General features: G+C 54.3%; 1 protein-coding gene across 1 annotated transcript; it reads right to left on the reverse strand.

The window, feature by feature from the left end:
- Window positions 1-5,661: 5,661 nt before the first annotated feature.
- On the reverse strand, window positions 5,662-25,497 carry ODAD1 (outer dynein arm docking complex subunit 1; the record flags this gene model as incomplete). Its single annotated transcript, XM_080829162.1, has 14 exons — window positions 5,662-6,732; window positions 6,809-6,887; window positions 7,190-7,293; window positions 7,399-7,562; window positions 9,434-9,602; window positions 9,703-9,785; window positions 10,528-10,662; window positions 10,816-11,003; window positions 13,557-13,624; window positions 15,799-15,912; window positions 16,262-16,384; window positions 23,768-23,957; window positions 24,125-24,224; window positions 25,428-25,497. 14 exons carry the CDS (start codon window positions 25,495-25,497, stop codon window positions 6,199-6,201), a joined length of 2,121 nt encoding a protein of 706 aa, XP_080685288.1. The 3' UTR covers window positions 5,662-6,198.
- Between the last annotated feature and the right edge of the window lie 2,362 nt (window positions 25,498-27,859).

Below are 27,859 nucleotides of genomic sequence, written 5' to 3' on the forward strand. Positions count from 1 at the left end.
CATTTTCCCCAACCATTTAAAAAATGTAAAACCATTCTTAGCTTAGAGGCCTGATCTGGGCCACAGGCTGTACTTTGCTGGGCTCTGGTCTAAAGGAAAGAACAAAACAAGCTTTTATCTCATGTTTTCTTGTGAATAAGACAGAGCTATATAGAGGCATGGCTCTTTATATACTGATTTTTCTTCTTAATTTTTTTAAATTGGGAAATATGGCTCCCCAAAAGTATATGAAAATGTAAACATACAGTTAAAATTCAATAAAAAGGGCTCCTGGGTGGCTCGGTTGGTTAGGCAACTGCCTTCGCCTCAGGTCATAGTCCTGGAGTCCTGGGATTGAGTCCCGCATCAGGCTCTCTGCTCGGCGGGGAGTCTGCTTCTCCCTCTGACCTCTCCCCTCTCAAGCTTCCTCTCCCTCATTCTCTCTCAAATTAATAAATAAAATCTAAAAAAAAAAAAAAGTCAATAAAGAGATGAGCACATACCATCCAGGCCCATCACAATTTATTAAATACCCTATAATATAGGTCTGTACCTACAGGTGTTACTTGCAAGCCCCAAGTGGAGACTAATTTATTGTCCATATAAGTATACATTCCCTTGTTCATCTTTATGTTACTGCCTTTGTATAAGTCCCGAATACATTTTCTGACTTTTATACTACATACAACGACATCACAGTGAATATGTCTATGCGTTCTGCTTTTTTCAGAGACAGATTTTTTTAAAATATTTTATTTATTTATTTGACAGAGAGACACAGCGAGAGGGAACACAAGCAAGGGAAGTGGGAGAGGGAGAAGCAGGCCCCCCCGCAGAGCAGGGAGCCCCATGGGGGCTCCATCCCAGGATCCCAGGATCACGACCTGAACCAAAGGCAGCCGCTTAACGACTCAGCCACCCAGGTGCCCCCAGAGAAAGCAAGATTAACTCAGATGATTGGTTCTTTTATTTCCACTGCCCTGCGGGTTATTTTTTAGTTAAATTCGTCAAAGAGACCTTTGTTCATGTAGTTCATTGTAAATATTATAAACATTGTTGCTAAAACCGATTTTGATAAGTCTCTGCATGGATTTCTTTTGCAATAGAACTGCTGGGTTGTACAATCTACTTAAGTTCAACAGAAAGTGTTGTAGGGAGCACCAGGGGGCTCAGTCTGTTCCGTATGGGACTCTTTTTTTTTTTTTTTAAAGATTTTATTTATTTATTTGACAGAGAGAGATCACAAGTAGGCAGAGAGGCAGGCAGAGAGAGGGAGAGGGGAGCAGGCTCTCTGCTGAGCAGAGAGTCCGATGCGGGACTCGATCCCCGGACCCTGAGATCATGACCCGAGCCGAAGGCAGCGGCCCAACCCACTGAGCCACCCAGGCGCCCCCCGTATGGGACTCTTGATCCAGCTCAGGTCTTGATTTCAGGGTCATGAGTTCAAGCCCAGCATTGGGCTCCAGGCTTGGCGTGGAGCCCACTTTAAAAAAAAAAAAAAAGTATTTTAGACTGGACAGTATTGTATGATTCCTTTAAATGGAATTTCCAGAAGAAGCCAATCTATAGACAAGAGGGCAGATCAGTGGTTGCCTGGGGTTGTAGGTGGGACAGGAAATTCACTGCAGGCAGCCAAGACAGAACCTTTAGGGATGGTGGAAATGATCTAACACTGGACTGTGGTGACAATTGCACAACTCTAAGTTTGTGGAAAATCACTGAATATTCACAGTGGATGACTTTTCCAGCAGGTAAATTATGCCTGAATGAATCCCTGAAGGCAGGAAAGGGGGAAGGAAGGTAAAAGACATCACAGGTCTTGGGTGTCCCCAGCTGCCCGACACCCAAAAGCTCTGCTAAGTTCAGCTTTTGGGGGGTTGGGGAGGAGCTGGGGTCAGGGGACCCAGCCTGTGGATGAGAGGGCTGTCGTGCTTGGCCTGCTCCGTGCAGTCCCACCATCTGCCTTTTCCACTCACTGTTTTGTTCACGAATCTGGGTGCATTTAGGCCCCCCTCCCCATCTGCCCAGACCATGACGAAGGAGCGCCTTGTAGAGGAAAAGGACTCTGCCTGGGAGTCAGGATCCCTGGACTCCACTCCAAGGAGTGGCGGGCAGGGAGGGATGAATGAGGCTTTGGGATTCCTTCCACCGCCCCGTGCCTTCCTACAGGTGCAACATGGGAATTTGTAACAGTTGGTTTAAAAAACATGCCAAGCCCCTTCTAAGTGCTTTACAAATATTAACTACTTTCATGCCCACGACAACGCTGTGCCGTGGGCACTATTTTCCGTTCCATAGCAGAGGAAACAGGCACAGAAAGGCTAAGCAAGCTGCCCAAGGTCACACAGCCATCTAAGGGGCGCGATGGGATTCCACCCCGGGCTGTCCCGCACCACACCGGTCTCTAAGCCCTAGGTGGGGAGGCGTCCCTGTACTGGCGGGGTCGTGACTGTGGGTTCTCGTCTGTCCTCCCCACCGGGACGCAAACTCTGCGAGCGGCGACTTGTCCGGCGCACAGCGGGAGGTATGGATGACCGTTGCAGAGAGAACAGAGACGTAGGACTCAATGTGGCCGCATCCCTTCCTGACCCCCCCGAGCCCTCCTGCCGCGCTCTGCTCGGGGAGCTGAACTCCTGGCCAGGGTCTCCAGCCCCGGCAAACTGGATCCTCGCGGCGATGCGGGACCCAGTGGAAACCCGGGCCTGGACCGTGGGACGGAGCAGAACCCGCTCGCGGCGGGGCACGAGCGCCACCTGGCGGCCGAGTTCCGCCAACACAGCGGCGCCGGGAGACCGGGAAGGTTTGCTCTGGGCGAGGTGGGATCGCGTCTGAAAGGGAGATGCTCTCGCAAGTCCTCCCGAGGCTGGGGTCCGTCTTTCCAGACTTTTCTCACCGTGATGCACAGTAAGAAATCATTCCACATTAACATAGCTTCAGGAAATAACCCGGTACGGTATGATTTTTTTTTTTTTAAGATTTTATTTATTTGACAGACAGAGATAGGCAGAGAGGCAGGCAGGTTGAGAGGGAAACAGTCTCCCTGCCGAGCAGAGAGCCCGGTGCGGGGCTCGATCCCAGGATCCTGGGATCCTGACCCGAGCGGAAGGCAGAGGCTTTAACCCACTGAGCCACCCAGGCGCCCCGTCTTCAGGTTTAGTTTTTTTCTGCTGACAAAAGATCACGATGGAGAAAGGGCTAAGCACCCAGACCGCCCCCTAGCGGTATTAGTCCACCACCTTGTGCGGTCGCCGTCTCACATTTCAAGATAAACTGGGCTCAGAGGTGAAGACACCCGTCCCAGGCCACACAGGTTTCTGCCTCGGTGACTTCCTGCGTGTAGACTCTACAAACACAAGTAAGCTTTCTCATCAGATCAGGAAGTCTATAGCTTTTTCCTCTTTTCCCATATGCATGACGGGAAATTAAAATCCCATGACTCTGATGGATTAATTATTTTACAAATAAAACTAGTGAGCCCACGTGGAATTAAATGGTACCCGGACCGCAAGCACGAACGAACATCGGAAATGGCTGAGCGTGGAACGTGGCGACCCCTGCTGGCTACCCAGACACACACAGGCTCACCGGGAAGCTTAATTCCAAAACGGGAATTTTCTTTTAAAAGTCTGAAGGTACACCAAAATACTCTACAAAGATTTGAATTAAGAGAGAACATAATTTGCTATTCTTCCTCATATTCTCATTTACTTTTTTTTTAAGTAGGCACCGTGCCCAGTGTGGGTCTTGAACTCACCACCCTGAGATTAACAATGGCGTGCTCTTCCTAAGGAGGAGGCCAAGCACCCCTCCTAGTCTTTTAAATTTTGCTAAACCGTTTTATTGATTCAAAAAGGAAGTAATATCCTTCCTAGAGTCGTATGACAAACATACTCCCTTACCGTTCAAATGTTTGTGCTTTGGTTAGGAATTTCTTCATAAATTTCGTACGTAAAATTCTGTACCGAGAATTCGCCACTTGTGCAATAAAAGAATGACGGGTACCACCGGCCTCTTAGTCTTGTGGAGAAAATATGCCTTAATGCTTCTGTGCACTGGTAGAATTTCACCCGTAGAGAACACACAACTTGTCATTCCGGATTACCCGTATTGGAAAGTGCACGTGCAAAAGTTAGAAAGTGCGATTAAAATCTTTTGCTCCTATAACTGACCCTGCGATGTGTGTGTGTGTGTGTGTGTGTGTGTGACAGTAACCTATGTGATTGCAACATCACTAAACACCCGCAGGTTCAGGGCTATTGCACTGAAATAGGTAGGTGATAATTCATGTTTCCAGAGGCAAGGTCAAAGCCAACATTAATGGCACATTTTGGGTGGTTACTGAAGCCAAGGCCAAACTCAGATGTGCCCCAACATTACCCCCTGACTCCCCGCCCGTGTGGAGGGCATTTAGAGCTTCCATGTAAAGCGGGAATCCACACCTTCTTTTCTAGCTCTGGACCGAGGTCCGAGAAAACCCCCTGCAGAGAAAAGTTCCTTAAAACCTCTGTGATCTAGCAAAGGAGCGAAAATGGGACAGTGCTAGACCTCACTGGCTTGAACCTTTTAAAAAAAAATAATTAATCTAAAGACGGGGATTAACATACACTAATTCGGGAAAACCCCACTTTTGCTAAAGTTTTCCGTGGACCAGCTCATTTCTTCGCACAACAAGCCTTTGAGGCGTGTGCTACCATCAACCTATTTTAAGGAGAGTGAGGCGCAGAGTATTACCTTCCTTGATTGGGAGGGTGTTGATGGATTATCTGTCTGGATTTGGTCAGATTAAATTTAGACAGGGAATTCAGCAGGACAGGTCTCCCTGGATAAGAGGGACCCACGGTGTTCTAATCCCCCTCCCTCTCAAACCACCCCACAGCAGGAAGAGGATAGTCTGCTTTATCTCTGTGACCCTAGTGTTAGGGAGGTCCTCAACTATTTTCTCCCTCTCTCCTTCCAGGCAACAGACAGACTGTCCTTCCCACCATCCCTCCTCTTTGAAGTTACACATTGTCCAATGACCTGCTTGGGCCAAAAGATGCGAGCGCAAGTGACATGTTTTGTATCCAGGCAGAAGCTGTAAGTCACTGAGGCTTTGCCACTTTCTCTTCCCAGCCCCTTAGAACCAGCAACATTCCGGAGAGATGCTGTTCCCTCGGCCTGGGTCACAAGAAGGATGTGGGGCAGAGCCCTGAGGTGACCCACAAAAGACCAGTAACACTGGCAAGTAATAAACCATTGCACGAGGCCACTGAGATCCTGGGTTTGTTTGTTACTACAGCATAACCCAGCCTATCCTGACTGATACATCCTAGTCTTCATTAGAGCCTGAAATGTGACAGTCTCAAAAAAAGGGGGGGGGAGGGGCAGGAGGGAGCCTGGGTAGCTCAGTTGGTTGAGTGTCTGACTCTCCGTTCCGGCTCAGATCGTGGTCTCTTGGGATGTGGGATCCAGCCCTGCGTCCGGCTCCCCGTGCAGCAGGGAGTCTGCTCGAAGATTCTCTGTCCCTCCCCCAACTCACGCTGTCTCTCTCTCTGTCTCTTTAAAATGAATAAATGAATCTTAAATGAGTGCATGAATGAATGAATGAATGGGAATAGGGACAAGGTCATAAATGTCTGGGCTGGAGGTAGAGGAAACTGCCTTGTCTCAAGCTTGCTCGCACACACACTTGTAACCAGGCTGGAGTCAAAGTCAGGCTCTGACCTTTATTTCCTATGGTCACAGCTCACTCTGCCCCTGACGTCACTGTTCCAGTTCTCGCCCCGACGCTCAGTACTGGGGGCTACCGGGGAGGGTGAGGAAGGAGGAGCTACAGAGACAGGGACATGAGGTACAAGGAGAGCCTGGAAGACAGACGCAGGAGCGGGGATTAGGGGTGCGGAAGCAGAAACAGGAGGTGGGGTGCAGGGGAGGACAGCTGGGGAGGTTAGGGCAGAGCTGGGGAGAGGCAAACCCAGGACAGAGACACGCTGAACGGGAAGCCGGGAGAACAGGAAATTGGGAGACAGGAAGGGAAAGGCGGGCTGGGAACTGAAAGGGGCCAGGAGACAGAGCTGAGGTCTCACGTGGTGAGGCGTGGACAGAAACTGACGGGGACACAGTGCTGGGCAGGTGCAGACAGACGTGGGGCAAGAGAGACGTGGAAAGTCTGGGGAAATCTCGAGGCAGGGAGGTGGAGCCCCGGGGTCGGGGCGGGGGGGGGGGGGAGGGAAGGGCGCCCTAGTCTTTGCTGGTGGTGGAGCCCCGGCGGGCGCTGGAAGTGTGGCGCGGGCTGGAGACTTGGCCTCTGCTGGACCCGAGGCCTCCACTCAATTCCGACCCCATGCTTCTGCTCTCCGCGCCCGCGTGGCTCTCGTGGACGCCGCTGGACGCCCCGTACCCGGTGGACCCCGGGTAGTTACTCGAGCTGGAGGTCCTGAAGGTCACGTGGCCCCCCGCCGAGCCCCGGCTGGAGAGCGGAACCCCCATGGCGCCGGTGGAACCAAAGGTCACGTGGCCTACGCTGGAGCTGGGGTCCCCGAAGGCGACCCGGCCGACATTGGAGCCGGTGGCACGGCCCCCACTGGACGCCAGGATGCCACTAGTCCTCTGGCTCAGGATGGAGCTGGGCATGACGCTGGGGCTCTTGGCGATCCCCACGGGTGAGCCCGAGGAGACCCGCTGGGTGCCCGAGAGGCTGGGTACGCTGGGCGCGCTCTCGACCTTCCGCACGGCGTCCGCCAGCTCCTTCAGCTGCTGCTCCCGCGCCTCCAGCTGCGGGGGAGGCGAGTCAGCAACCCCGGAAGGGGGCCGAGGTCCGGCCCCGAGCCCGGCAGGCCCCCATCCTCACCAGCTTTGTCACTTGGTTCCGCAGCTCTTCCTTGCTCATCGGGGCATCCTCTTTGGCCTCAAAGCCTGGGGTGTCCTCCCTAAAGTGGGAGGAAGGCGGGAAGGGAGGACACTGGTAGCCACAAAAGGCCGAGAGCTCCTCATTGCTCTGGACAGAGACCGTTAGCCGCGCTCTGGCCGGCTTGGGGGCCTTTGGCCTTTTCGGTCTACCTGGGGCCAGCTCAGTCCTCTGGAGCCCCGACTCCTTCCAGTGCCTCCAGAGCACCCACACTCACCCTCTGTACCCAAGAGCCGCCTCCCCAAACCCTCCACCTCATTCTTTGTCCCCTCTGCCCCCATGGAACCGAATTCCGCTTCCCCTCCTTCCTGCCCCGTGCCTCACTGGTTGTCAGGGAGCTGGGGTGTGGCCATCCTCTTGGGGAGATCCTCAGGGCTCTGGCCCAGAACCAGGAGGGCGGTGCTAACCAAGCTGGGGGAGCTGTAGTTCTAGAAGGCGGATAAACCCGTGGTCAGCTCATCCCCAAGGCCCCAGCTTCCAAGATTCAGGCTCCCTGTCCCCACCCCCCTCCCCGGGACCTCCTGCCTCCCCACCTGAAAATCTAAGTAGGCCTGCACAGACAGGAGCTCGACCAGCCGCTTCTCGATGAGGCCCAGGAAGAGGCCAATGTCCTTGTCTCGCATGTGGGTCTTGACCCCTAGGAGGTCTTCGATGACCGTGTTGTCACACTTGGCCCTGGTGAAGAGCTGCTGGATGGCTGAGGGGGGAGGGGACAGGCTGTCACAGGCTTGCTAGCCCCTGGGGGGCCCGTCCTCTCTTGCCCCCCAGTCTCCGCTGCCCCGTCAGCCAGGCAGGCAGCAGGAGAGCGTGGCCAGGGGCCTGGCCACGGGGCTCAGAACCACAGAAGGCAAAAATCGAGGGAGGTCAACGGAAAAGCTGGCAAAAGCACTGCCAGCTCTCAAGGCCGCCTTCTTCTTTTGTTTTTTTTTATTTCATGTTGTTCAGTTCGTCTCAAGGCCTCCTCCACACAGCTCCATCAGAAACACCCGACGTCCATCCCGCCCAGCGACCCCAGAGAGGCGCTCCCGTGCGTGCTCTACGGGAGAGGTCGGAGGCCAGCCATGCACCACCAAGGCTGCCTTCTTTGTTTTTTTCAATACTGGCCCCCACTTGCACCCGGCTGATTAGCCGTGGCCCTTGGCTGGCCCACCGGCCACTGTCATGACCCACCCTTGGCTCTCACAGTTGGCCAGAGCGTGGCCCGCTTGTATCTAGTTACTCTTTCAGGCGAACTGGCTATTGTTAATGACATTAGAAAGCACCCGTGACCTTGACACAGATCTGCAGCCCACGGCACTGCGTCCCCACCACTTGCCCCCCGAGCTGCCTCCCCTTAAGCTCCCGACTCCTATGTAGTTTCCCCCTGGGGTCCCTCCCTGAACATCCCCCCACAATGCTCACGCTGGGCTCAGGGGCATCCCCAAACCCACTCCTTCTCCCAAGTACCCCTCCCAGGCCAGACCCTGTGCGACCCCCTCCATCACTGCCCATCTGTCTGATACCTCTGCGTCCCATCCCTCCTCTCCATTTTCCTCTTCTTCCAACACCCTTGTCCATGGCCTCTCCTGCTCACAGCCCTCCCATGGCTCCCCAGTGCCCCAGCCCAGCACCTCTTCAGAATCTGCCACCCTCCCCCCCCACTCACACCCTTGCTCCCCTTCTCCACACAAACAGCCTACACTCCTACACGTATTTCCAGGCATTGCCCCCACCTGCTGGGACCACCCCCGACCCCCAACTTTTCAGTGAAATCCTCATCCTTCAGAATCAGCCTTGGGCATCTGGGTAGCTCAGTGGGTTAAGTCTCTGCCTTCGGCTCAGGTCATGATCCCAGGGTCCTGGAATCGAGCCCCGCATCAGGCTCCCTGCTCAGCAGGGAGTCTACTTCCCCCTCTCTCTCTGCCTGCCTCTCTGCCTACTTGTGATCTCTCTCTCTGTCAAATAAATAAATAAATAATCTTAAAAAAAAAAAAAAAAAAAGAATCAGCCTCAAGCATCACCACTTCCAGGAAGCCCACAGCCACCCGGGCAGAGCCCACTTCAGCCAGCAGCAGGTGATGCGTCGGCTCAGGGCGCCCACATTCACGAGGGCCCCACCTTGGGCTTGGGGCTCTGCTCTTGCCATCTTGTTTAACAAAGGGCCCTACCTTTTCACTCTGTCCTGGGCCCAGCCAATCCCGGCAGCCTTGAGGCTCCTACGCTGCCTGCCGTCCTAGGCCCTGGGACAGTCATGAGTACCCAGCCGCCCCCGCTGGTGTCCTTCCCAGCCCTGCCCTCGGGGCCCTTCTCACTATGCACCAGGCTCGGTGCAGCCCTTATGGTCATGGTCAGGACAGAGAAAAAGAGGCTCTTCCGGTATGAGAGCCCCTACGATGGAGCTGGCTGCAAACCCAGGGCAGCGGGATTCTGGGAGGACGGCAGGATGGACGGCAGGAAGGATCTGGGACGGACAGACAAGCCAGCACACAGAGACGCTGTGGAACGCCTCCCCGAGGCGGGCCGCGGGCTGGGCCCTCCGGGGGGGCTCATCGCGTCCTCCCACAGGAAACAGCTGGGCCCGGCGCTCACCGGCCTTGAGCCTCTCCAGCCGTCCCCGCACGTCCTGGAAGTTGGCCTCCACGCCGAGGGCCTCCGCGTGCACCTCGTCCGCGCGCTGCTCCAAGTCCTTCCTCTCCTGCTCTTGCTGCGCGCGCACGAGATCCTCGTTGGCGCGCGTGCTCGCCAAGGCCTTCTGCATCTGCGGGGCGGGGCAGGTGCCCGTTGCCAGGGGGGCCGCTCCGGGAGGCGCGGAGGAGATGGGGGAGGGGGAGCGGAGGGGGGAGGAGGCCTTCACTCACCTTGTTGATCTCCTCCTGCAGATGCTCCAGCTGCGAGTTCTGCTCGTTGATGAAGGTGAACTCGGCGAAGTTGCGCTCCTCCACTGGAGAGAGGCGGGAGACGCGGGTCCGGAGGGACGCACAGGACGGGGAGAGAGAGATGTTGAGAAAGACGACACAGACACAAGCGCGCAGAGACAAAGAGAGACGGAGACGGGGAGGTAGAGGCCCAGGAAACCAGAGGGGACGCAGAGGAAACCGGAGCAAGTCAGAGTAAGAGAAAGCGACGGCGGCCAAATCAAGAGAGACCCAGAAACACTGAGAGACGCAGAGACACAGAGGAAGAGAGGAGAGGGAGACAAAACAGCAGAGGTAGGGAGAGAGCCCAGGACCCGGGAGAGGACAGCAACAAGCACCCGGAGGGAGAAACACAGAGGCTGAGGGAAGATGTGGAGAGAGACCGGGAGGCCAGGAATGGGGAGCGGGGGGCGGGGAGACAGACGCACCCAGAAAAAAACGGACCTAAAGACACACGAAGGGGATTGAGAGACGCAGACCAGAGGGAGACGCACACAGAAGGAAGGGCTCAGAAGGCCCGAGACGGGGAGGGAGAGAGACTGGGGAGAGGGCTAGAGGCGCAGAGGCAGGGCGGGCGGAGAGGAGTGAGGAGGACGCGCCTGACGCCCCGAGTCTTCAGCGCAGGTGCCGGAGTCCCCAGGGCCCAAGCGGAGGCCCTCGGTGACCGTGACGGAGCTCAGCCTGCGCCTGATCGGTGGGGGCGGGGGGAGGCGGGGGTCCCGCGCCGGGAGCCCCCCACCTCCGCCCCGCCGGCGCGGCCGCACTCACTCTCCAGGTACTTCTCCACCAGCAAGTCCGGGTCGCTCTCCCCCGTCAGCTGGGATAGTTTGTTCATGGCGTCCTCGCAGCGCATCACCAGCTTCTCCTGGGAGGTCTTCCGGAGGCCCTCGGCCACCTCCCGGGCTGGAGAGAGGGAGGGGCGCTGAGACCCGCACCCGCGGCGGCCTGGGGCGCGCAGCGGGGTCTCGGGGGTTGCTGAGCTCAGGCCGCGCGCGCCCCGCCCGCTCCGCCCGGGGGGAGATCCTGAGCCCTTGGGGCGGACGGCGGGGGCCTCACCGCGCTTCTCGCGCTTCTCCACGACCGCGGGGTCCGGCAGCCGATCGCTGTTCTTGAACTTGAGGAAGCGGTGCAGCTGCTCCAGGTGCGCGATCTGCCGCTGCAGTGTCTGCACCTCCGCGTCTTTCTGGGCCACCTCCTTCGCCGCCCTCTCCCGCAGCAGGTCCATCTTGCTCTTGGCCTCCTCTCTGCCGGTGGGGGTGGGGGGGGGTGTGAGCCCCGGGGTCGGGGAGACTGGGGGATCCGGGTCAGCCTGGGATCGGTCTCGGGGCGCGGACGGAATCAGGTTGCAGTCTCCCCGAGGTCACAAAAGGCAGGAAACTTTCTGGGTTCCCAGAGGGGAGTCGGGTTGCAGGTGGGGGAGGGGCGGAGAGGTGGAATCGGGGGGGTCTGGGGGGTGTGCTGGGCCATGGAAGGGACTGATGGGACATGGCTGCTGTGCACTGCGGGGCCAACGGTGTGAGCCCGGGAACAGGAGGCGGGACAGCGAGGAGGGCACAGTCAGAGGTCATACTCAGCCGGGAGCGGGGTGGACCCAGGGGAGAAGGTAATGGAGCTGGAGCTTGGGGGTCCTGTGGTTGGAAATATAAGGGGCCTGGACCATTGGGGGCCTCATGTTGGGCAGTTGGATGACATCACCAGCGCTGAAGCGCCCGCCCTGTTGGGGTATGGGGACACTCTAGAAGCTTCAGTCACTGAGCCCCTTCTGACCTGCCCGTGGGAAAATGTGGCCTTTAAGCTTTTGAACACAGGGCTGCTCCTGTGTTCTGTAAACCCTGTAAATCCCAAGGGTCCCAAACCTACTTCCCAGGACACAGGATCACAGTCAGAGGGTCATTTTGTTGGGAGCACGGCCGGCCAGTGTCCTCATGTCCCTGCCCATGGACCATTCTAGTTCCCACCCTCGAACCCTTGCCTCCACCCACGGCTCCAGCTTCTTGTTCCGGTCAAATTCCTTTATAAGACCTGCACACATCAACCCATCCTCCTCGGTGGGACGCCTCCCCTGGCGCCCACCAGCCTTGGCCCCAGTGACCCCTCCAGGTGCTGGTGGCCGTCCTTCAGGGATTAGGACTCACAGTTCCTTCTGTGCCCTGGGCTCCATGCCAAACCGAGGGGCAGGGAAGAGGGCCCCTGAATTCCTGAGAGCCGGGCCATGCCTTCATTACGGTCATGTCACAGTGGAGGAAACAGGCTCAGAGAGGGGATGCGACCTGCTCTGGTCTGACAAGGAGGTGTTGGAGATGCTGCCTGGCCCTGCCTTCTGGTTGAGACCACCCTGTCCTGGTACCCAGCGCCCCCGCACAACCCACATCAGCTGGAGGAGCAGTGGTCGAGGCGCTCACCACGCAGCCAGGCCACCATGGGTGGCACTTGGCAGAAGAGAGGAGCCGGCCCACTCAGATTCTCTCTCTCCGAAGAAGCCCAGTTGGGAAGAGCTAAGAACGGAAGAGCAGGGAGCTGCATCTAGAAGGATGCGCGGAGAGAAGCCACAGGTCAGGTTCTGAAGGTCAAGTTCGGATGAAGTCAAAGCTGAGCGTGAGCAGAAACCACCAGACAGAGTCGGGGCTCTGACGGGGTCGCGGTGGACCAAAGACAAGAAACTGTAGCATCAACCACAAGAAGGAAGGAAGGAAGGACTGATCTGGGCTACAACGTGGGTGAACTCTGAAAGCGATACGTTCAGTGAAGGAAACCGGACACCAAGTTATATGCTGCACGGTCCCGCTGCCGGGAGATGCCTGGAACCAGGAAGTTGGTAGACACAGGAAGGAAACCAGTGGTTTCCAAGGAACTGGGGAAGACAGAGTGACTGCCTATTGGGTACCAGCTTCCTTTTGGGGTGATGAGAGCGTTTTGGACCCAGATAGAAGCGAGTGTCGTAGATGCCACTGGACTGTACATTTTAACGTGGTGAATTTTGTTATGTGCATCTTAGCAAAAAAGGAAGGGACGAAAGGAAGGGAGGGAGGTAGCGAAAGAGAAAGAAAGAAAGAAAGAAAGAGAGGGAGGGAGGGAAGAAAGGGAAGGGGGGGGAGGGAATGAAGGAAAAGAGAAAATCACAGCAACCCTCAGGTGGATTTGGGCTATCGCAGATGTCCTGAGGAATCACGCAGCGTGGGTGAGCAGAAGTCATGAGGCAGAAAGAGACACCGAGTAGGTATCTGAGAATGGGACCTAGGAAACCACTGGGAGCAAGAGAACAGGGCGCAAGCTCAGAAAGGAGCTGAGCCCGAGCAAAAGAGCAGGGAGCCCCTGCTGCCCCGCAACAGAGACGAGCCAACACGCACGACAGCCTGGGCTTCTGGATTCCACGCACGTGACTCCATCAGAAGGGGCCCGAGAGGATCTCTGTCCCTTTGGGCCAACACTGAGAAGGAACCACCTAACTATTCTCAGGCCCCGATGCCTCCCGGCCTCTGGCCCCTGTACCCCCCCCCCCCCGCCGCCCCCGCCGCCAGGAGCCGCCAGTACTGGCTTGATTCCTTCTCTCCACACCCCACATGCTCAGGACTGCTAACAGACTGGGGCCCAAAGAAGTGGGTCCACACAGCCAAAGAGTGTTGCCTGAGGACCTGGGATGTCAGTGGAGGAGGGAAAGGGGCCCCTTATAAAAAATAACAGGTTGTGACAGTCTGTTCCTGGTTCTGACCCCTCCTGCCAAAGCCTTAGGGCAAGGTTCATAGTACATGAGCTCCCTGGAGGCCTGGGGGCGCAGGGGGCGGGGTGGGGTGCCCTACCTGACGGTGTAGGCAGCCGCAGAGGAGACCATTAGGGAGCTGACCATGTGTCGCAGAAGCTCGATTTCCTGCGAGAGAACAAAACCAATGTCCTTCCTACAGCCTCCTCCCTGTAACAGGGCTCTCCCTTCAGCCCCGCGGCTCTCCTGACATCCAGGTGTGTGGACCTTCCCCATTAACAGCCAGCAGGTGAGGGCGGGGATCCTAAGAGGTACCAAGAACACTGGCTGGGAAATTGACGAGCTGGGAAACTGACGAGCTGGGATGCGGGCTCGCAGGGCTTCTCCCAGCGGAACCCTAAAAGCACCACCTAACTTTGTGGTCCGCTTCAGAAACATGCTTGAATTTCGCAGTGGTGACCACACGAACCTGTTTTCTAGTTCCAAAGAAATGTCTTTGCAGTATTATGGGTTAAAAAAGGTTCTTTTCGGGAGAAAGATGGGAGGAAATTATATATATATATTTGAACACACAGGTGATGTGTGTTTGTGTGTATAGATAGATAGATATCCAATATACATATATGCACATAAAATGTGTACACACACAGTCGTTCACGTACACACGTATATGAACACACGAGCACACACACGCACACAGGGATCGAAGTGGGAGAGATGGAAAGGAAATGGTGTTTCTCTGGAATATCTTTTGGAGTAGTTTTGTCTTGGGAAATCCTCTTAAAGGCTCACGTATTCAGGGGCACCTGGGGGGCTCAGTCCTTTCGCATCTGCCTTCCACTCAGGTCACGATCCCAAGGTCCTGGGATTGAGTCCCGCATGGGGCTCCTTGCTCAGGAGGAGCCTGCTTCTCCCTCTCCCTCTGCCTGCCTCTCGCCCTGCTTGTTCATGCTCGCTCTCAAATAATTGAATAAATCTTAAAAAAAAAAAACAACAACAACAACCAGGGGCACATCAAAAGCACACAGAAGCCAGCTTGAAGGGCCCCCACTAGCTCCCACTGACTTGTCTCCCTGATCTGGGATGAGTTGAACATCACCACGCATGATGACCTCCGTTCAGTAAAGGATGAACCCACAGATGCTTACCGATAACACACAAATACCCAGAGGAGGATGAGAAGCTCTTCCTTACGTACGCTCTCTTACACGCATAGGAGGAACGAGAGAGGTGGGGGAAAAAGATCCCCATTCGGCACCCATCGTGACAGTGATAATCATCGGGCAAGAATCATTATCGGAGGCCCCAGCAACAGAGTGGAAATGTGTCGGGGAGCAATATATCTTCGTGGTCTCCGAGAATCTCCACTTACTCCTCACCAAGAGAAAACTCACTGGAGAACCACGGCTGACCCAGGGATCAATGTGGACTTCGATCACTGAGGGGATAAAGGCCATCTCGTGCCTCCTGCTTAATGAGCCCCCAGGACCCAACATCACCTCTGTGCTATTCCCCCCCAAACGCACCACACGAATCTCATCGTGAAGAAAGATCGGACAGACCCATGTCGAGGGACTTTGTACGACACAACATTCCAAAATGTCAAAGTCATGACTACAAAGCGGGGCCGAGGGATGGTTCCAGAACAGAGCCTGGGACAGCCAAATGCAGTGTGGGACCCTGGCTGGAAGCCTAGAGCAGGAAAGTCAAATTAGCTGTAAGGGACGTCATCGGGACCCTTGGAGAACTTTAAACAGGGACTACATAGAATTGTAATAGCACTGAAGTTCCTGACTTGGATAAGCGCCCTGTGTTTCTGCAAGAAAATGGTCTTATTCTTAGGACCAAAACACGCTGAAGTTCTTGGGGGCATAGTGTCTGCAGTGTGCTCTCCATAGTTCAGCAATCGTGATAACAAATCATTTTCGGTAAAAATAATAGAGAGAGAGAGAGAGTGAATATGGCAAATTATCAGTCTTGGTGAGGGCTGGAGTGCTCTGTACAGGGGGAGCGGAGGTGGGAGGAAAAGGGAAAGGCCCTCACAGGACACCAACCGTTACGGATACACCCACAGAATGTAAACGGTCTTGCTTGCTCATTGATTGCCCTGGCCGGTGATATTCAAAAGGACATGTCTGGCTTCTGCAAGTCTGAAGGAGGCTGCTTTTTTTTGTTAGAGGCATCCCGGAACCTTCTCGAGGTCTCCATTCCCCCTGGACCGCGTTAAACCCAGGACTCCGGCCGATTCCGTACTCCACTGTGCTGGAGTTGGCACGGTGACTCTTGCAACCTCTCCTCTACCCCGGCTGGGCAGAGGGGTCCCGGGTTTTAGGGCCACTCACCTTCTGCAGCTTGCGGTCCACGTTCAGGTAGCGGGTCCGCTCAATGCGCAGGAGGTCCAGCTCCTCCCGCAGGGCCGCGTTCCGCACCAGCTGGTTGTCAAAGCGACAAGTGACCTGGTGGGGGGTGGGGGGTGTACAGAAGTCTGAGGCCTGGCCTGCCTCCCTCTTCCGCGCTCTGACAAGGGTCAGAGGCGGAGCCTGTTCCCACTTTGGAGACCCTGAGAGCATTGCCCAGCCACCCCTTAAGGACCTCAGCACCACTCTCCTTTCCTTGGGAACCCTCCATCCGCCAGGACTGGGTCTCCTGATCCTTCTCTGGGAGCCCTGTGTTTGAGGCCCGCCTCCCTCCTGGAATCTGGTCCATCGTTCCTGGAACTTGAGTTCCATGAAACTCGCCCCTGCTCAGTTTCCCCCCCAACGCCCAGAGATCGGGTCTGGAAAGAGCCAAGAGGCTGACTCTCACCCTGTCCAACTGGTCTTCTAGAATCTTGATCCTTTGCCGGATCTTGACTTTCTGATCCAGGATGACCCCCGGGGCCCTGACTTCCTTACCTGGGGCAAAGATCCGGGTCTCCCACTCCTGGATCTGGAGGAAAGAGGAGGATACCTACTTGTTGGCTGAATGTGGAGAGACTGAGGCACCAAGAGAGGGTGAGTGGCTGAGTGTAGCTGTCCTCTCCCATCCTTGTGGCCCCAGGCATCTGTCCTACCCTTCTGCTAACGATGCCCAACCTTCCATGTGGTTCTGGCTTCCAGTCACAACAAGGCACCTCGCCAGCCACATGACCTAGGTCCCAACAGTCACGGTGCTTGTCCTAGAGAGGGACAGGTTGCCTGACCCAAGCTGAGCCAGCCTCAATCCCTTCCCGGTATATTGGGGGAAATGAGCCGAATGCATGGGGCTCTGAGACTTCCACAATCATATTCCCCAGCACACGGGGGCTCCTGGGAGGAGGAGGCCAGTAGACAAAGTGGAGACAAGAGACTGAGAGATGGTGAGAATGAGCTCTGGCGCCATTAGAATCCCTGGGTCTGGTTATGGGTGAAACCTCTCCCAAGCCGTCCTCATTTCTGTGTTCATCATTATGTATTTGGGGCAAGGCATCTCTCCAGTTAAACTGGAAGCTCCACGAGAGCAGACTTTTGTTTTCAACAAAAACCTACAAAGTAGGTGCTCAATAAAACATGCAGCTTGAATGGATACATGAACTGCTAAAGACTGTGTCTTTCACGTGGGTGGCTCAGTTGGTTAAGTGACCGACTCTTGATCTCAGCTCAAGTCCTGATCTCAAGGTCGTTGAGTTCAAGCTCCATATTGGGCTCTACGCTGAGTGTAGACCCAACTTTAAAAAAAAAACAAAACTGGGCTTCCTAATGTGTGTGCTTTTAGGGGTTGGTTTATGTCCTGTCCATAGCCCACACTCCCACCACTGCAGATTCTTCTGTTTAAGTGCAAATCCCCAATACCCCAAAAGAGTGGGTCTTTGCAGAGATAATCCAGTTAAGATGATGTCCTTAGGGGGGACCCTGGTCCAATATGACCAGTGTCCTTACGCAAAGGGGAGATTTGGACAGACATGCACACAGGGAGAATGCCACCCGGCCAACACTTCCAGCCTCTAGAACAGTGGGACAATATATTCCTGTCATTTCAGCCACCCAGAGTTTGTGGTACTTAGTAACGGCATCCCCTAGAAAACTAACACGTGCCCCCCACCACCCCACAGCATCACTGACAACTCAAAGGCTGCACCACGAGGATGTTTAAGTCTGGGGGGGAGACACACCAACATGGTCAGACGCCACATGAGCTACGGCTCAAGGCAGTTCACAGGTTCAACACAAGGCAGCGCTATGTCCCTTTCGATGAGTCACATCTTTGTGAACAAGCATTTTTTAGCTGTTGCTGTGATAAAAAACCAAATACCCAAAAATGTGACCGGTGGGAGAAAGTGCCCAAGCGTACAAGGAATCTCTCTGTATTACTTTTTCCAGTTGCATGTGAAACTGCAATTATGCCAGTAAAATTTTCAGTTACAAAAAGAAGAAAGAAAGAAAAGCGAGTACTGCCCAGAAATCAGCACGAAGTAAGAGTGGTCAGTCTGATCTGACTCCAAGACCCAGAGGGACAAACATCCCACAGGCAAGTAATTGTGGCTTTGGAGAATGAAATACAGGGGTTTTTTGTGTGTTTTTTTCTACTTATGTATTCTCTTTTTTTCAAATGGTCTCTAGGTTGTTAGGATGAAAACACTGGTTTATTTAAAGTAGATCTGTTAGCAGAACAAGACTGGACCCCAGGACAGCTCTTGGAAGCTAACTGATTGTTCCATTTTTAGGAATTATATGAGTTAAATTGTTGGTAGCTTGGAATTAACCACTGTATTCATTTTCCTCTTTCTGCAAAACAAATTATCCCAAACTTGGTGGCTGAAAACAACACCCATCTATGATCTCGAAGTTTCCATGGGTCAGGGGTCCCGCACAGTTCAGCTGGATCCTCTCCGCAGAGTTTCCCAGACCTTCAGGGCTGCAGTCTCATCTGGGACTCACTGCGTGGTCCCCTGCCAGGTGGCTCTCTCCGTGGGATGGCCTCTTGCACCTTCAAGGCCAGCCAGAGAACACCTGTCTTTGGTCTACGTAGGGCCAGTCTAATAGAGCACACCTAATGAAGGGAGTGACGACGTCCCCTCCCGTCAGTCCCCTCCCCAGTGTACTGTATTTTGTTGGCCAGAAGCAAGTCACAGGTTCTATCCCCACTGAAGGGGCGGGTAGTACACGGTGCGGGTGGGAGGTCACCTTGGGATAGATTCACTACAGCCAAGAGGAGAATACAGGTTTCCCCATTCTCTGAAACTACAGCATTCCTATGAGACCCTTCATAAGCCAAACTGGCAGAAAGTGAAGAAGGAATTACCATTAGTTTATATGGAAAAAATGTATAGCATTCCCCTGGCCCCAAAATAACCTCTCTTAGGCTTTTCTGATACCTTAGGACAACCCTTGCTGACAGATGCAGGAAATAAACTGAGATGAAACACAGATGCTCAGAGACGGTGCAAAAACTAGCAGCTGGAGGCTGACACGCTGAGTGTGGTCCCCAGGAAGGAGCTTGGGGCGGGGAGAGGGGGGTGGCACACTCACTGCCTTCCTTCTGGAAGCTCCAGGCAATTTCTAGAAGCTGGATTCCTTGATTTATGCATTCCTTAGCTTGTGGCCACTCCAGCCTCGGCTTCTCTTCCTCACATCTACCCTCTCCATCTTCTCTGATTCTGACATTCCTACCTCGCCCCTAAGGACCCTTGCGATGAGGTGGGGTCCACCTGGACAATCCAGGGTAACCCCCCCATCTCAAAATCCTTAATCACATCTGCAGAGTCTCTTTTGCCATGTAAAGGAACATACTCACAGGTTCCTGAGATTATAGTGTGGACATCTTGTGTGGGGGTGGGGACCATTATTCAGTCTACCATATTTCCTCCAGTGAAATTTTTTTTTTCTTTATAGCTTTATCACCCATATATGCACCCCTAAGCAAAAGTTTAGCTTGGCCTGATTTTATATTTTATGTCAATGAGATTATGCTTCCTGTATGTTTTATGCCTTGCTTCCTCGTGGCTGTGTGTGATTCATTCATTTTTCATCACTGTATACTATTTCATGATACAAATACACCACAATTTATTTATTCATTCAAATACTGTCGGACATTTGGGTTACTTCCGGTTTGGAGTGGCTAGAGCGAGTAATGCTTCTTTCAACATTCCTTTACGTGAATCCTGGTTCTGAGGCACGTGCTCAGAAGTGTACTTGTGGGGCGAGAGGGAGCTTTAACAACAGATCTAAACCTGTTTTCTCTTAGAAGGTGACTTTGGCTTACTTTCTTCCAAAACGGTTTCCATGGAAACATACTGGGTTCAGGTAAATATGGAATGCCAGCTCTGTTCCCAGGCAACAGTGTTTATTATAAAAATGACCCCTGATTGGTCAACTACATTGGACTAGAAGGGCTGCAAGCTGGGCTCATCTCAAGGGCCAATATGACCAGCACTAAACAGAAACCTGGTTTCTCTTCTGGTTACTCCTTTTTAAAGTAGGCTCCATGCCCAACAAGGGGCTTGAACTCATGACCCTGAAATCAAGAGCTGAGATCAACATGTAGATGCTCAACTGACTGAGCCACCCAGGCGCCCCTGCAGGGTATTTCTTGAGTATGCTCCTCGTGGGGGCTTCGACTTAGACCCTATCCTCATGGCAGCAGTACCCAGATGTTCAAGGAAGGTGTGTTTGATGCTGTCATGCCAAGATGCTGCTGTTTCCTGCCCTCCATCATCCTGCAAAGTGAACCTGGTACCAAGTTCTGTAGCCCAGAGCATCCCGTGAGTGTGAATGTCAGGTGGAACCCCAAACTGCTTCTGGTGACCATGCCGAGTGGGGGTGGCCCCGAATCACAGTGTAGGTCTATCAGTAAATGTAATAGATAATGGGGGGATCTTTTCAAAATACATGTGACAACTTGTATACTCCCGACAACAGTTCGCTAGGTGTTCCCACTTGCTGCTTCTCTCCCCAACACTTGGTATTTTGGGACACTCATTTTTGCAAATTTGGTGAGTGTTTAATGGAATCTCACTGTGATTTTCATTTGCCCCTCTCTGATTACTATTGAGTGGTGAGTAATTCCTACATTTATTGGACAAATGAATTTCTTATTTTGTAATGTGTCAGCTCAAATCCTCTATTTTTAAAAACTCGGCTGACTCAGGCATGTGGATGGCTCAGTCAGTTAAGCGTTTGTCTTCAGCTCAGGTCATGATCCCAGGGTCTGGGGTCGAGTCCCGCATCAGGCTCGCTGCTTCGCAGGGAATCTGCTTCTCCCTCTGCCCCTCCCCCACTTGTTCTCTCTCTCCTTCTAATAAATAAATAAGATCTTTTAAAAAAATAAGCAAAATAAATACAATTGAGCTGACTCTTCAATAATTTGTAGGAGTTCCTTGTATGTCCTTGCTACTAGTCCTTTGTCAGCTACACGTGTTGCAAGTAACTTTCCATTCCATGACTTTGTACACTCTTTATGTTTCTTTTAACAGAAGTTATTAACCTTGAAGTCATAGGAAGCAACAATCTGTTCCTTTAGAAGTAGAGATTTCTATAACTTATTTAAGAAACCCTTCCCTACCTCCACACATCGAGATCTCTGATCCCTCTGGAATTAATTTGGGGGTACGAGGTGAGGTAAGGGTCTGGTTTCATCTTACAGTATGAACATCTAATTTTCACAGCACCCTTATCCTCTTTTTCCATTTCTTGAAGTCATACGTCAAGTGTCCACATGTGCGTTGGTCTCTTTCAGGACTCTCTTCTGTCCCACTGATCCATTTGATTAACCCTGCATCAATTGTAAGAATTTTATAATAAATCTTGATCAATGATACAGCAAATCCTTTCACATTGTTCTTCTTTTAAGTCAGTCTAAGTCATCTTGTCCATCACACTTCCATATAAACCTTAGAATCTGCTTGTCAGTTCCATCCATTTAAAAAAAATTTTTTTTCAGGGGCGCCTGGGTGTCTCAGTGGGTTAAAGCCTCTGCCTTCGGCTCAGGTCACGATCCCAGGCTCATGGGATCGAGCCCCGCATCGGGCTCTCTGCTCCGCGGGGAGCCTGCTTCCTCCTGTCTCTCTGCCTGCCTCTCTGACTACTTGTGATCTCTGTCTGTCAGATAAATAAATAAAATCTTTAAAAAAAAAAAAGAAAAGAAATGGCACAAGTCTTCTAAAAGCAGCAGTCAGTAGTAGATTGGAAATTTTAAATGCTGGTCCATTAACACATATAGTTTGTGAAAATCTATGTTGTCTACTTTTATTTTTTTTTTTTTGGTGCCAGAAAATGTCTGTTCTCTCTCATTCAGAGATAATATTTCCATTGGGTACCTGCTTTTTTTACTTTCTTAAAGATTTTATTTATTTATTTGAGAGCGAGAGAGAGCACAAACAGCGGGAGGGTCAGAGGGAGAAGCAGACTCCCTGCTGAGCAGGGAGGCTGACCTGGGACTCGATCCTAGGATCCTGAGATCATGACCTGAGCTGAAGGCAGATGCTTAACCTACGGAGCCACCCAGGTGCCCCTGGGTATAAAATTCTGACTCTGATGAGTTTCCATGAAAGACTGAGGAAAACCAATCCCAGCAGCCAACCCCCACAAAGCCACTGCACCACCACAAAACAGCCAGAAGTTTGGCACGTGTGAATCAGAATTCAGCTTCCAAAAGGAAGCTCGGGGAGCTCATGAGAGCAGAGCAAACAAACTGATTGAAAGTCAAATGGAAGAAAACTCTGTGGTAGGGGCGCCTGGGTGCACAGTTGGTTAAGCGACCGACTCTTGGTTTCAGTTCAGGTCGTGATCTCAGGGTCATGAGATCGAGCCCCACGTCAGGCTCCCCACTCAGCATGGAGTCTGCTTGAGTTTCTCTCTCCTTCTCCCTTTGCTTCCCCCACCACTCACTCACTCTAAAAAAAATAAATAAATAAAAATAAATAAATCTTAAAAAAAAAAATCAACTATGTGGTAGACAGAATGATGCCCCCCTAGCCGGCCAATATGTCCACATATCTTACTTAAGCCCAGAAACTTGTAAATAGATGGACCCAAATGGCAGAAAGGACCTTACAAATGTGATAAAGTTAAGGATTTTTGAGATGATTTACCTGAATGACCTGCGTGGCCCCAGGGTAATCACAAAGGTCCTTACGAGTGAAAGGAGGGGGCAGGAGAGTCCGAATCAGAGAAGAAAGAGGTGGGAGTCACGCACATGAGAAGGACAGCTTCCCGCGGCCGGCCTCGCAGACAAGGCAAGGAGCCGCAAACCAAGCCATGCAGGAAACTTCTAGAAGCCGGAGAAGTCAGAAAACACATTCTCCTCCTAAGACTTCAGAAGGGGTACAGCCCTGCTCACACCGGACTTTGGTCCAGGGAAGCTCGTTTTGGACTCCTGTCCGCTGCTGTAAGATAATTCATTTGTAAGATTTTATTTATTTATTTGAGAGAGAGAGAGAGAGAGCATGTGCTTGAGCGGGGGGTTAGGAGAGGGAGAGGGAAAGGATTTCAAGCAGACTCCGTGCTGAGCACAGACCCTGACCCACAGCTCACTCTCCTCGATCTCAAGACCCTGAGATCACGACCCGAGCTGTAATCAAGGGTCAGGCGCTTAACCTACTGCAGCCCCCAGGCGCCCCTAGTTTGTATTATATTTTAAACCACCAAGTGCGTGGTAATTTGTTACAACAAAAATAGGAAATGATACAGACCCCCACTGTAAGTAACCTTCAAAGTCTTGTTTGTAGCCCAACAGTGCACAAGAAATCCATTGGTCTAGGCAAGTGACTTTTTTAACCAAGACTAGAATAGGAAATCGCAGAATGCATCCCACCTAGGAAACATCGGTATTACCTGGTGAAACTTCTCTTTGAGATCTACGTGTGTGTTTATATCCACATGTGTGCGAGCGGCCTCTCGGGAGGTCATGGTCATAAAAACCTGAAAGGACACTGACCTACAGAAGTCGCATTGTTGCCAAGGTCAAGACCTGGAGGCAGGTGGGACTGGAAACCTATTGTAGACTCTGCTGTATTACCAGCATCCTCCTTCTGCCCATGAAGAAAGTAGGGCCCAGAGAGGTAAAGTCTTGGCCTCGGTCACACAGCTCTGACAGAACAGGGCTGGGATTCTAATGCAGGCTTTGCTGACTCCAGGGGGTGAACCTTTCCCCTTTAACCACACCAGCCCCCTCTTTGGGATGTGGGGGACAGTGCTAAGCAGGAAGCACCCAGATTCCCACTAGATCCTGAATGTAACTCTCCTACGTGGCTGCTTTCCATGAGCCCATTTCTCAGGCGAGGAATTTAAGGCTCAAAGCAGTTCTTTCCGGGCCCCTACGTGGGATCCCCGGAGGTCTGGTGTCAGAACCCACCTGCTTGTCCAGGGTTCTGGTCTGCTCCTGGAGATCCTTGACCTCGGCCTGCACTTGGACCTGGCACTTGAGCAGCTGGCCCATGTTCTTCAGCCTCTCATTGTCCCGCAGCCGCTTGACTTGGCTCTGGGCCACGCTGATCTGCACCTGAAGTTTATCCCGCAACCCCTCCAGGCGCTGGATCTCCTCACTGCCCAGGCAGGGAGGGCGGAGCAAGCCAGCAAGGGGCAGAGCTCAGAGTCACTGAAGGCCAGAGGCAGGACTGGCCCTCCCCACTCTTGGAGCCAGGAGTGGGAGCTGCAACCCCCCTCCCAGTAGAGCCCCCTCCCCAGCTCCAGGACCAGGCAGTGGGCTCACAGTTGCTTGTTGATGCGCTGGTGGACTTCCTTGCTGTAGGCCCGCCTCTCCCCCTCCATCACTTTGCACTGCCGCTGTAGTCTGCTCAGCTCCCAGTCTACTGAGGGCAGGACCAGCCAGGGGGCTCAGGAGGCATCCAGGAGGCCCCAGCCACTTCCTCTCCGGGACCTAGGAATTCTGGCTCCCTCAGGGTCCCCACAAACTGCAGCAGAAGCGCACACCCAGCCCCGGCCAGCCCTCTGGCACTGCACTTCAGCTCCTATCCCCCTTCCCACTCCAGTACCCCAAGATGACTTCAAGATTCTTCCCATCACTCCTGCCCCAGGTTTGGCACACATTCCCTTCCCCACTAGAGGGCGCTCCTGGCAGGCTTCTTGGTCCTTGGGGAACCTGCCACATAGGATCTGGAACTTGGGAAAGTTGAGGATAGGTGCCAAGAATTGGGGACAGCATTTTAGCTCCCCCCGTCCCCTTCAGCCCCCATCACCTGGCAGTCCTCCGGCCCCTCCTCCTGCTTCCTCACTTTCAGCCCATGCCCTAGGCTTAGGCTTCCTCCTGTCCTGCCTGGACCACTGCCCCAGCCTCCTCACCAACCTCCAGGCCTCCCTTCACAAGGGGTCTTTCTACCCCCAGAGCTGACACCGCCCCTCCCCTGCTCACAGGGCTCCCTTGGAGCTCCAGGACCCCCAGGACAATTTCCCAGTTTCTCAGTCTGGTGTTCAAGGCCCCATATGATCTGACCCTACCCACCTCTCGAGCCTGGTCCAACAGCTCCCACCTCCCACGGCCCAGGGGCTCTCAACCAGCCATTCTGCCCCGCAGAGAGAGTTGGCAATGTCTGGAGACATTTTTGATTGTCACGATGTGGGGAAGAGGCAGGGGAAGGTGCTCGTGGCAAGTAATGGCTAGAGGTCAAGGACGATGCTAAGCATCCCACAATTCCCCAGGACAGTCCCATGACTAAGAATGATCTGATCCCAAGTGCCGCCAGTGTGGAGGCTGAGAAACCCTGTTCTAGCATATGCTGTTGTCTCTGCCGAAACAGTCTTCCCTGCCTGCCTGCTCCCATCGGGAATTCCTGGGAGAGTGCCAAGCCCCACTCCAACTTCTCCTGCAGGAAGTCTTCCCAGATTGCCCCACTGCCCAGGCTCGGCCTAGCCCCTCTGCCTGCTCCACCTCCATTCCCACGGCTAGAAGGTCTCCCTGTCCTCAGCGTCCTGCAGTACAGTACCTGGAACTTGGGGAACGGAGGAAAAGAATGACCAGGGGGGTGGGGGGGGGGAAGCAAGACTGTATGAATTACCCATTCCTTCCAGGAAAGCCTCACTTCCATCCTCCGAGCGGGTGCTCCCTAAAGTTTGTCCCAAAGGCATCTTGGCCAAAGCGGGCGGGGCTCCTGCAGGGGTGACACAGGACCCCGTCAGACAGCAAGCAGGAGAGGGCCGGAAGGAAGGTGGGGACCAAGCGCGAGGGACTAGGAATTGGAAGGTGACCCCAGAACCAGCTGCGATCTTTGAGTCTCAGTGCCTCCAGTGTGTTGGAGGGGGTCACCTCTCAGGTCTCTCTCCACGCCCCTCCCGACCTCCCACCTCTCCCATTTTTTTGACTTGTGTTTCAATTCTAACTCTGGCGCGGGGGACAGGCCCCCCAGGCTCGCGGTATCTCTGAGGCGTGGCTGTTTGTGGAAGGAGACACGGACAGGGAAAACCTCCGCCGGCTGAGGGGAGCAAGGCCCAGTCCCTACCTGCTGGAGTGCCTGCCCTGTCCTTGGTGCTCCAAGTTCACTGTTGTGGCCTGGTTACTGGGGAGATAGAGGGCCAATGAGGTCTGAGGGTGGGACCGAGGCCTCGAGGAGAAGCAGTGGGAAGGGAGACTGGGGAGGAGGGACCGCTGGGGAGGAGGAGCCGTGGGAGGGGAGGCTGGGGAGGGGGGACCGCTGGGGAGGAGGAGCCGTGGGAAGGGAGACTGGGAAGGGGGGACCGCTGGGGAGGAGGAGCCGTGGGAAGGGAGTCTGGGGAGGGGGCACCGCTGGGGAGGAGGAGCCGTGGGAGGGGAGGCTGGGGAAGAGGGGCCGGGACAGCCAGAAGACCTGAGAAGACTTGGTGGGGGGGTGGTACAGACGAACTGGGAGGGGCGGAAAGCCCTGCGAGGGGCGGGGCGGGGAGAACTTGCGGGGGCGGAGCTATGAGCCTTGCGAGGGGCGGAGTAGGGCGGGTCCTGTGAGGGGAGGGATCGGGCGTGCCCTGAGGAGCGGGGTTGGCGGGGCCACGAGGGGCGGGGCTTCAGCGCCTCAGAGGGCCCGGAGACCTGTAAGGGGCGGGGCTCGGGCCGGAGGAGCGCCGTACCTGCGGAAGGAGGGGCTGAGGGGGACTAGAGAAGGACCCCGGAACAGGGCGGGGCTGGGACCCAGAATGGGAGGGGACCATGGGGTGGGCCTATGGGGGGGGGCTGCCGAGGGGAGGGGCACGGGTACCTGCCCACGCCGGAGCTTCACAGACCTACGAGGGGCGTGGTTAGAAGGACACCTGAGGGGCCTGGTGGGGGGATGCTGGAAGGTCTGGAAGGAGCTAACGGGGATCGGTGGGCGGGTGGGGGGTGGGGTCTGTGAGGGGCGGGCTGTGTGTTTTCGGGAGGGAGAGGAAGGAGCTGAAAGACCCTATGGAGCCAGGGTTGGGAGAGAAACGTCTGGAAGGCTTTGGAGCTGGGCCGAGGTCCTTCGGGACGAGGCCCGAGAGATGTGTCTTAAGTTAAGACCACGTTATTTCGAAGACTCTCATTAGGAAGACCGTGCCGACGCCGGGAGTTGTGAGGGGGAGGAGCGCTCACCACCAACTCAGGTCCCTGCAGTGACCCACTACGCATGCGCGGCCAACGGCCTCCTGCGAAGCCGCCAAAAACCTCTTGCCTGCTGGGTCGCGCACTGGGAGGCGGAAGCGGGCGGGGCCGCGAGCTCTCCGTACCGCCCCCGCCTGGCCACACCCCCTCGCTCTGCAGGGCACGCCTCTCGGGCTGTAGGCGGCTGCCCACGTGGGCCTCCCCCAAGCTGGCGGGCAGTGGGCGCCGCTCCCTGCAGGCTGGGTGTGCCTGAAGCCTGCGGTTTCCTGTGGGAGGAAGCAGCCCGCGGGCGCTCAGCTCGGCTCTTAGCTCTGGAGGCCCAGGAGGGGGAGATTCCGTTACCGCCCTCCGGCTCCCTGATTCTCCCCCTTCCACAGGTTCCTAGCTTAAGGGACCTCCTCCCACGCCCCCCACCCTACATTCCCACGGTACCTAAACCTGGGCTGATTCCACTCAGGGAACTTGATTTAGAGTCCTAGCCTCCTGCTTTCCACTTCCCTCACTCCCATTTCCATCTCCCCAGCCCCTGGTTTCCAGATTCCTAACAGGGCCAGGTCTCGTCCCCTTTGCCTACACTCCCATGAAGAGCACATGACCCCCCACCCTCTAATTTTTCCCTCAGTGACCCAGACTTCCTAACTTCCTTGGGGTTCTGAATTCAGAACCCCAGTCTCTGTCCCTAGGGACCCTAATTCTACACTCCTAACTTTAGCCTTGATGTCCAGTGGACCCAAGAATTTTCCCCTACCCCAAATCCTAGAGACTGTGAACTAGAGTCCCCCAGTACTAAATCCACTCAGGGCCCCAATGCTGGGTATACATACTATGTGCTGCACATTCTTAGAACTACCCTATGACGGATTTACTATGACTATCCTTATTTTACAGATAAACTGAGGC

This window comes from Martes martes (assembly GCF_963455335.1).
Source record: "Martes martes genome assembly, chromosome: 17".
Taxonomy (NCBI): Eukaryota; Metazoa; Chordata; class Mammalia; order Carnivora; family Mustelidae; genus Martes; species Martes martes.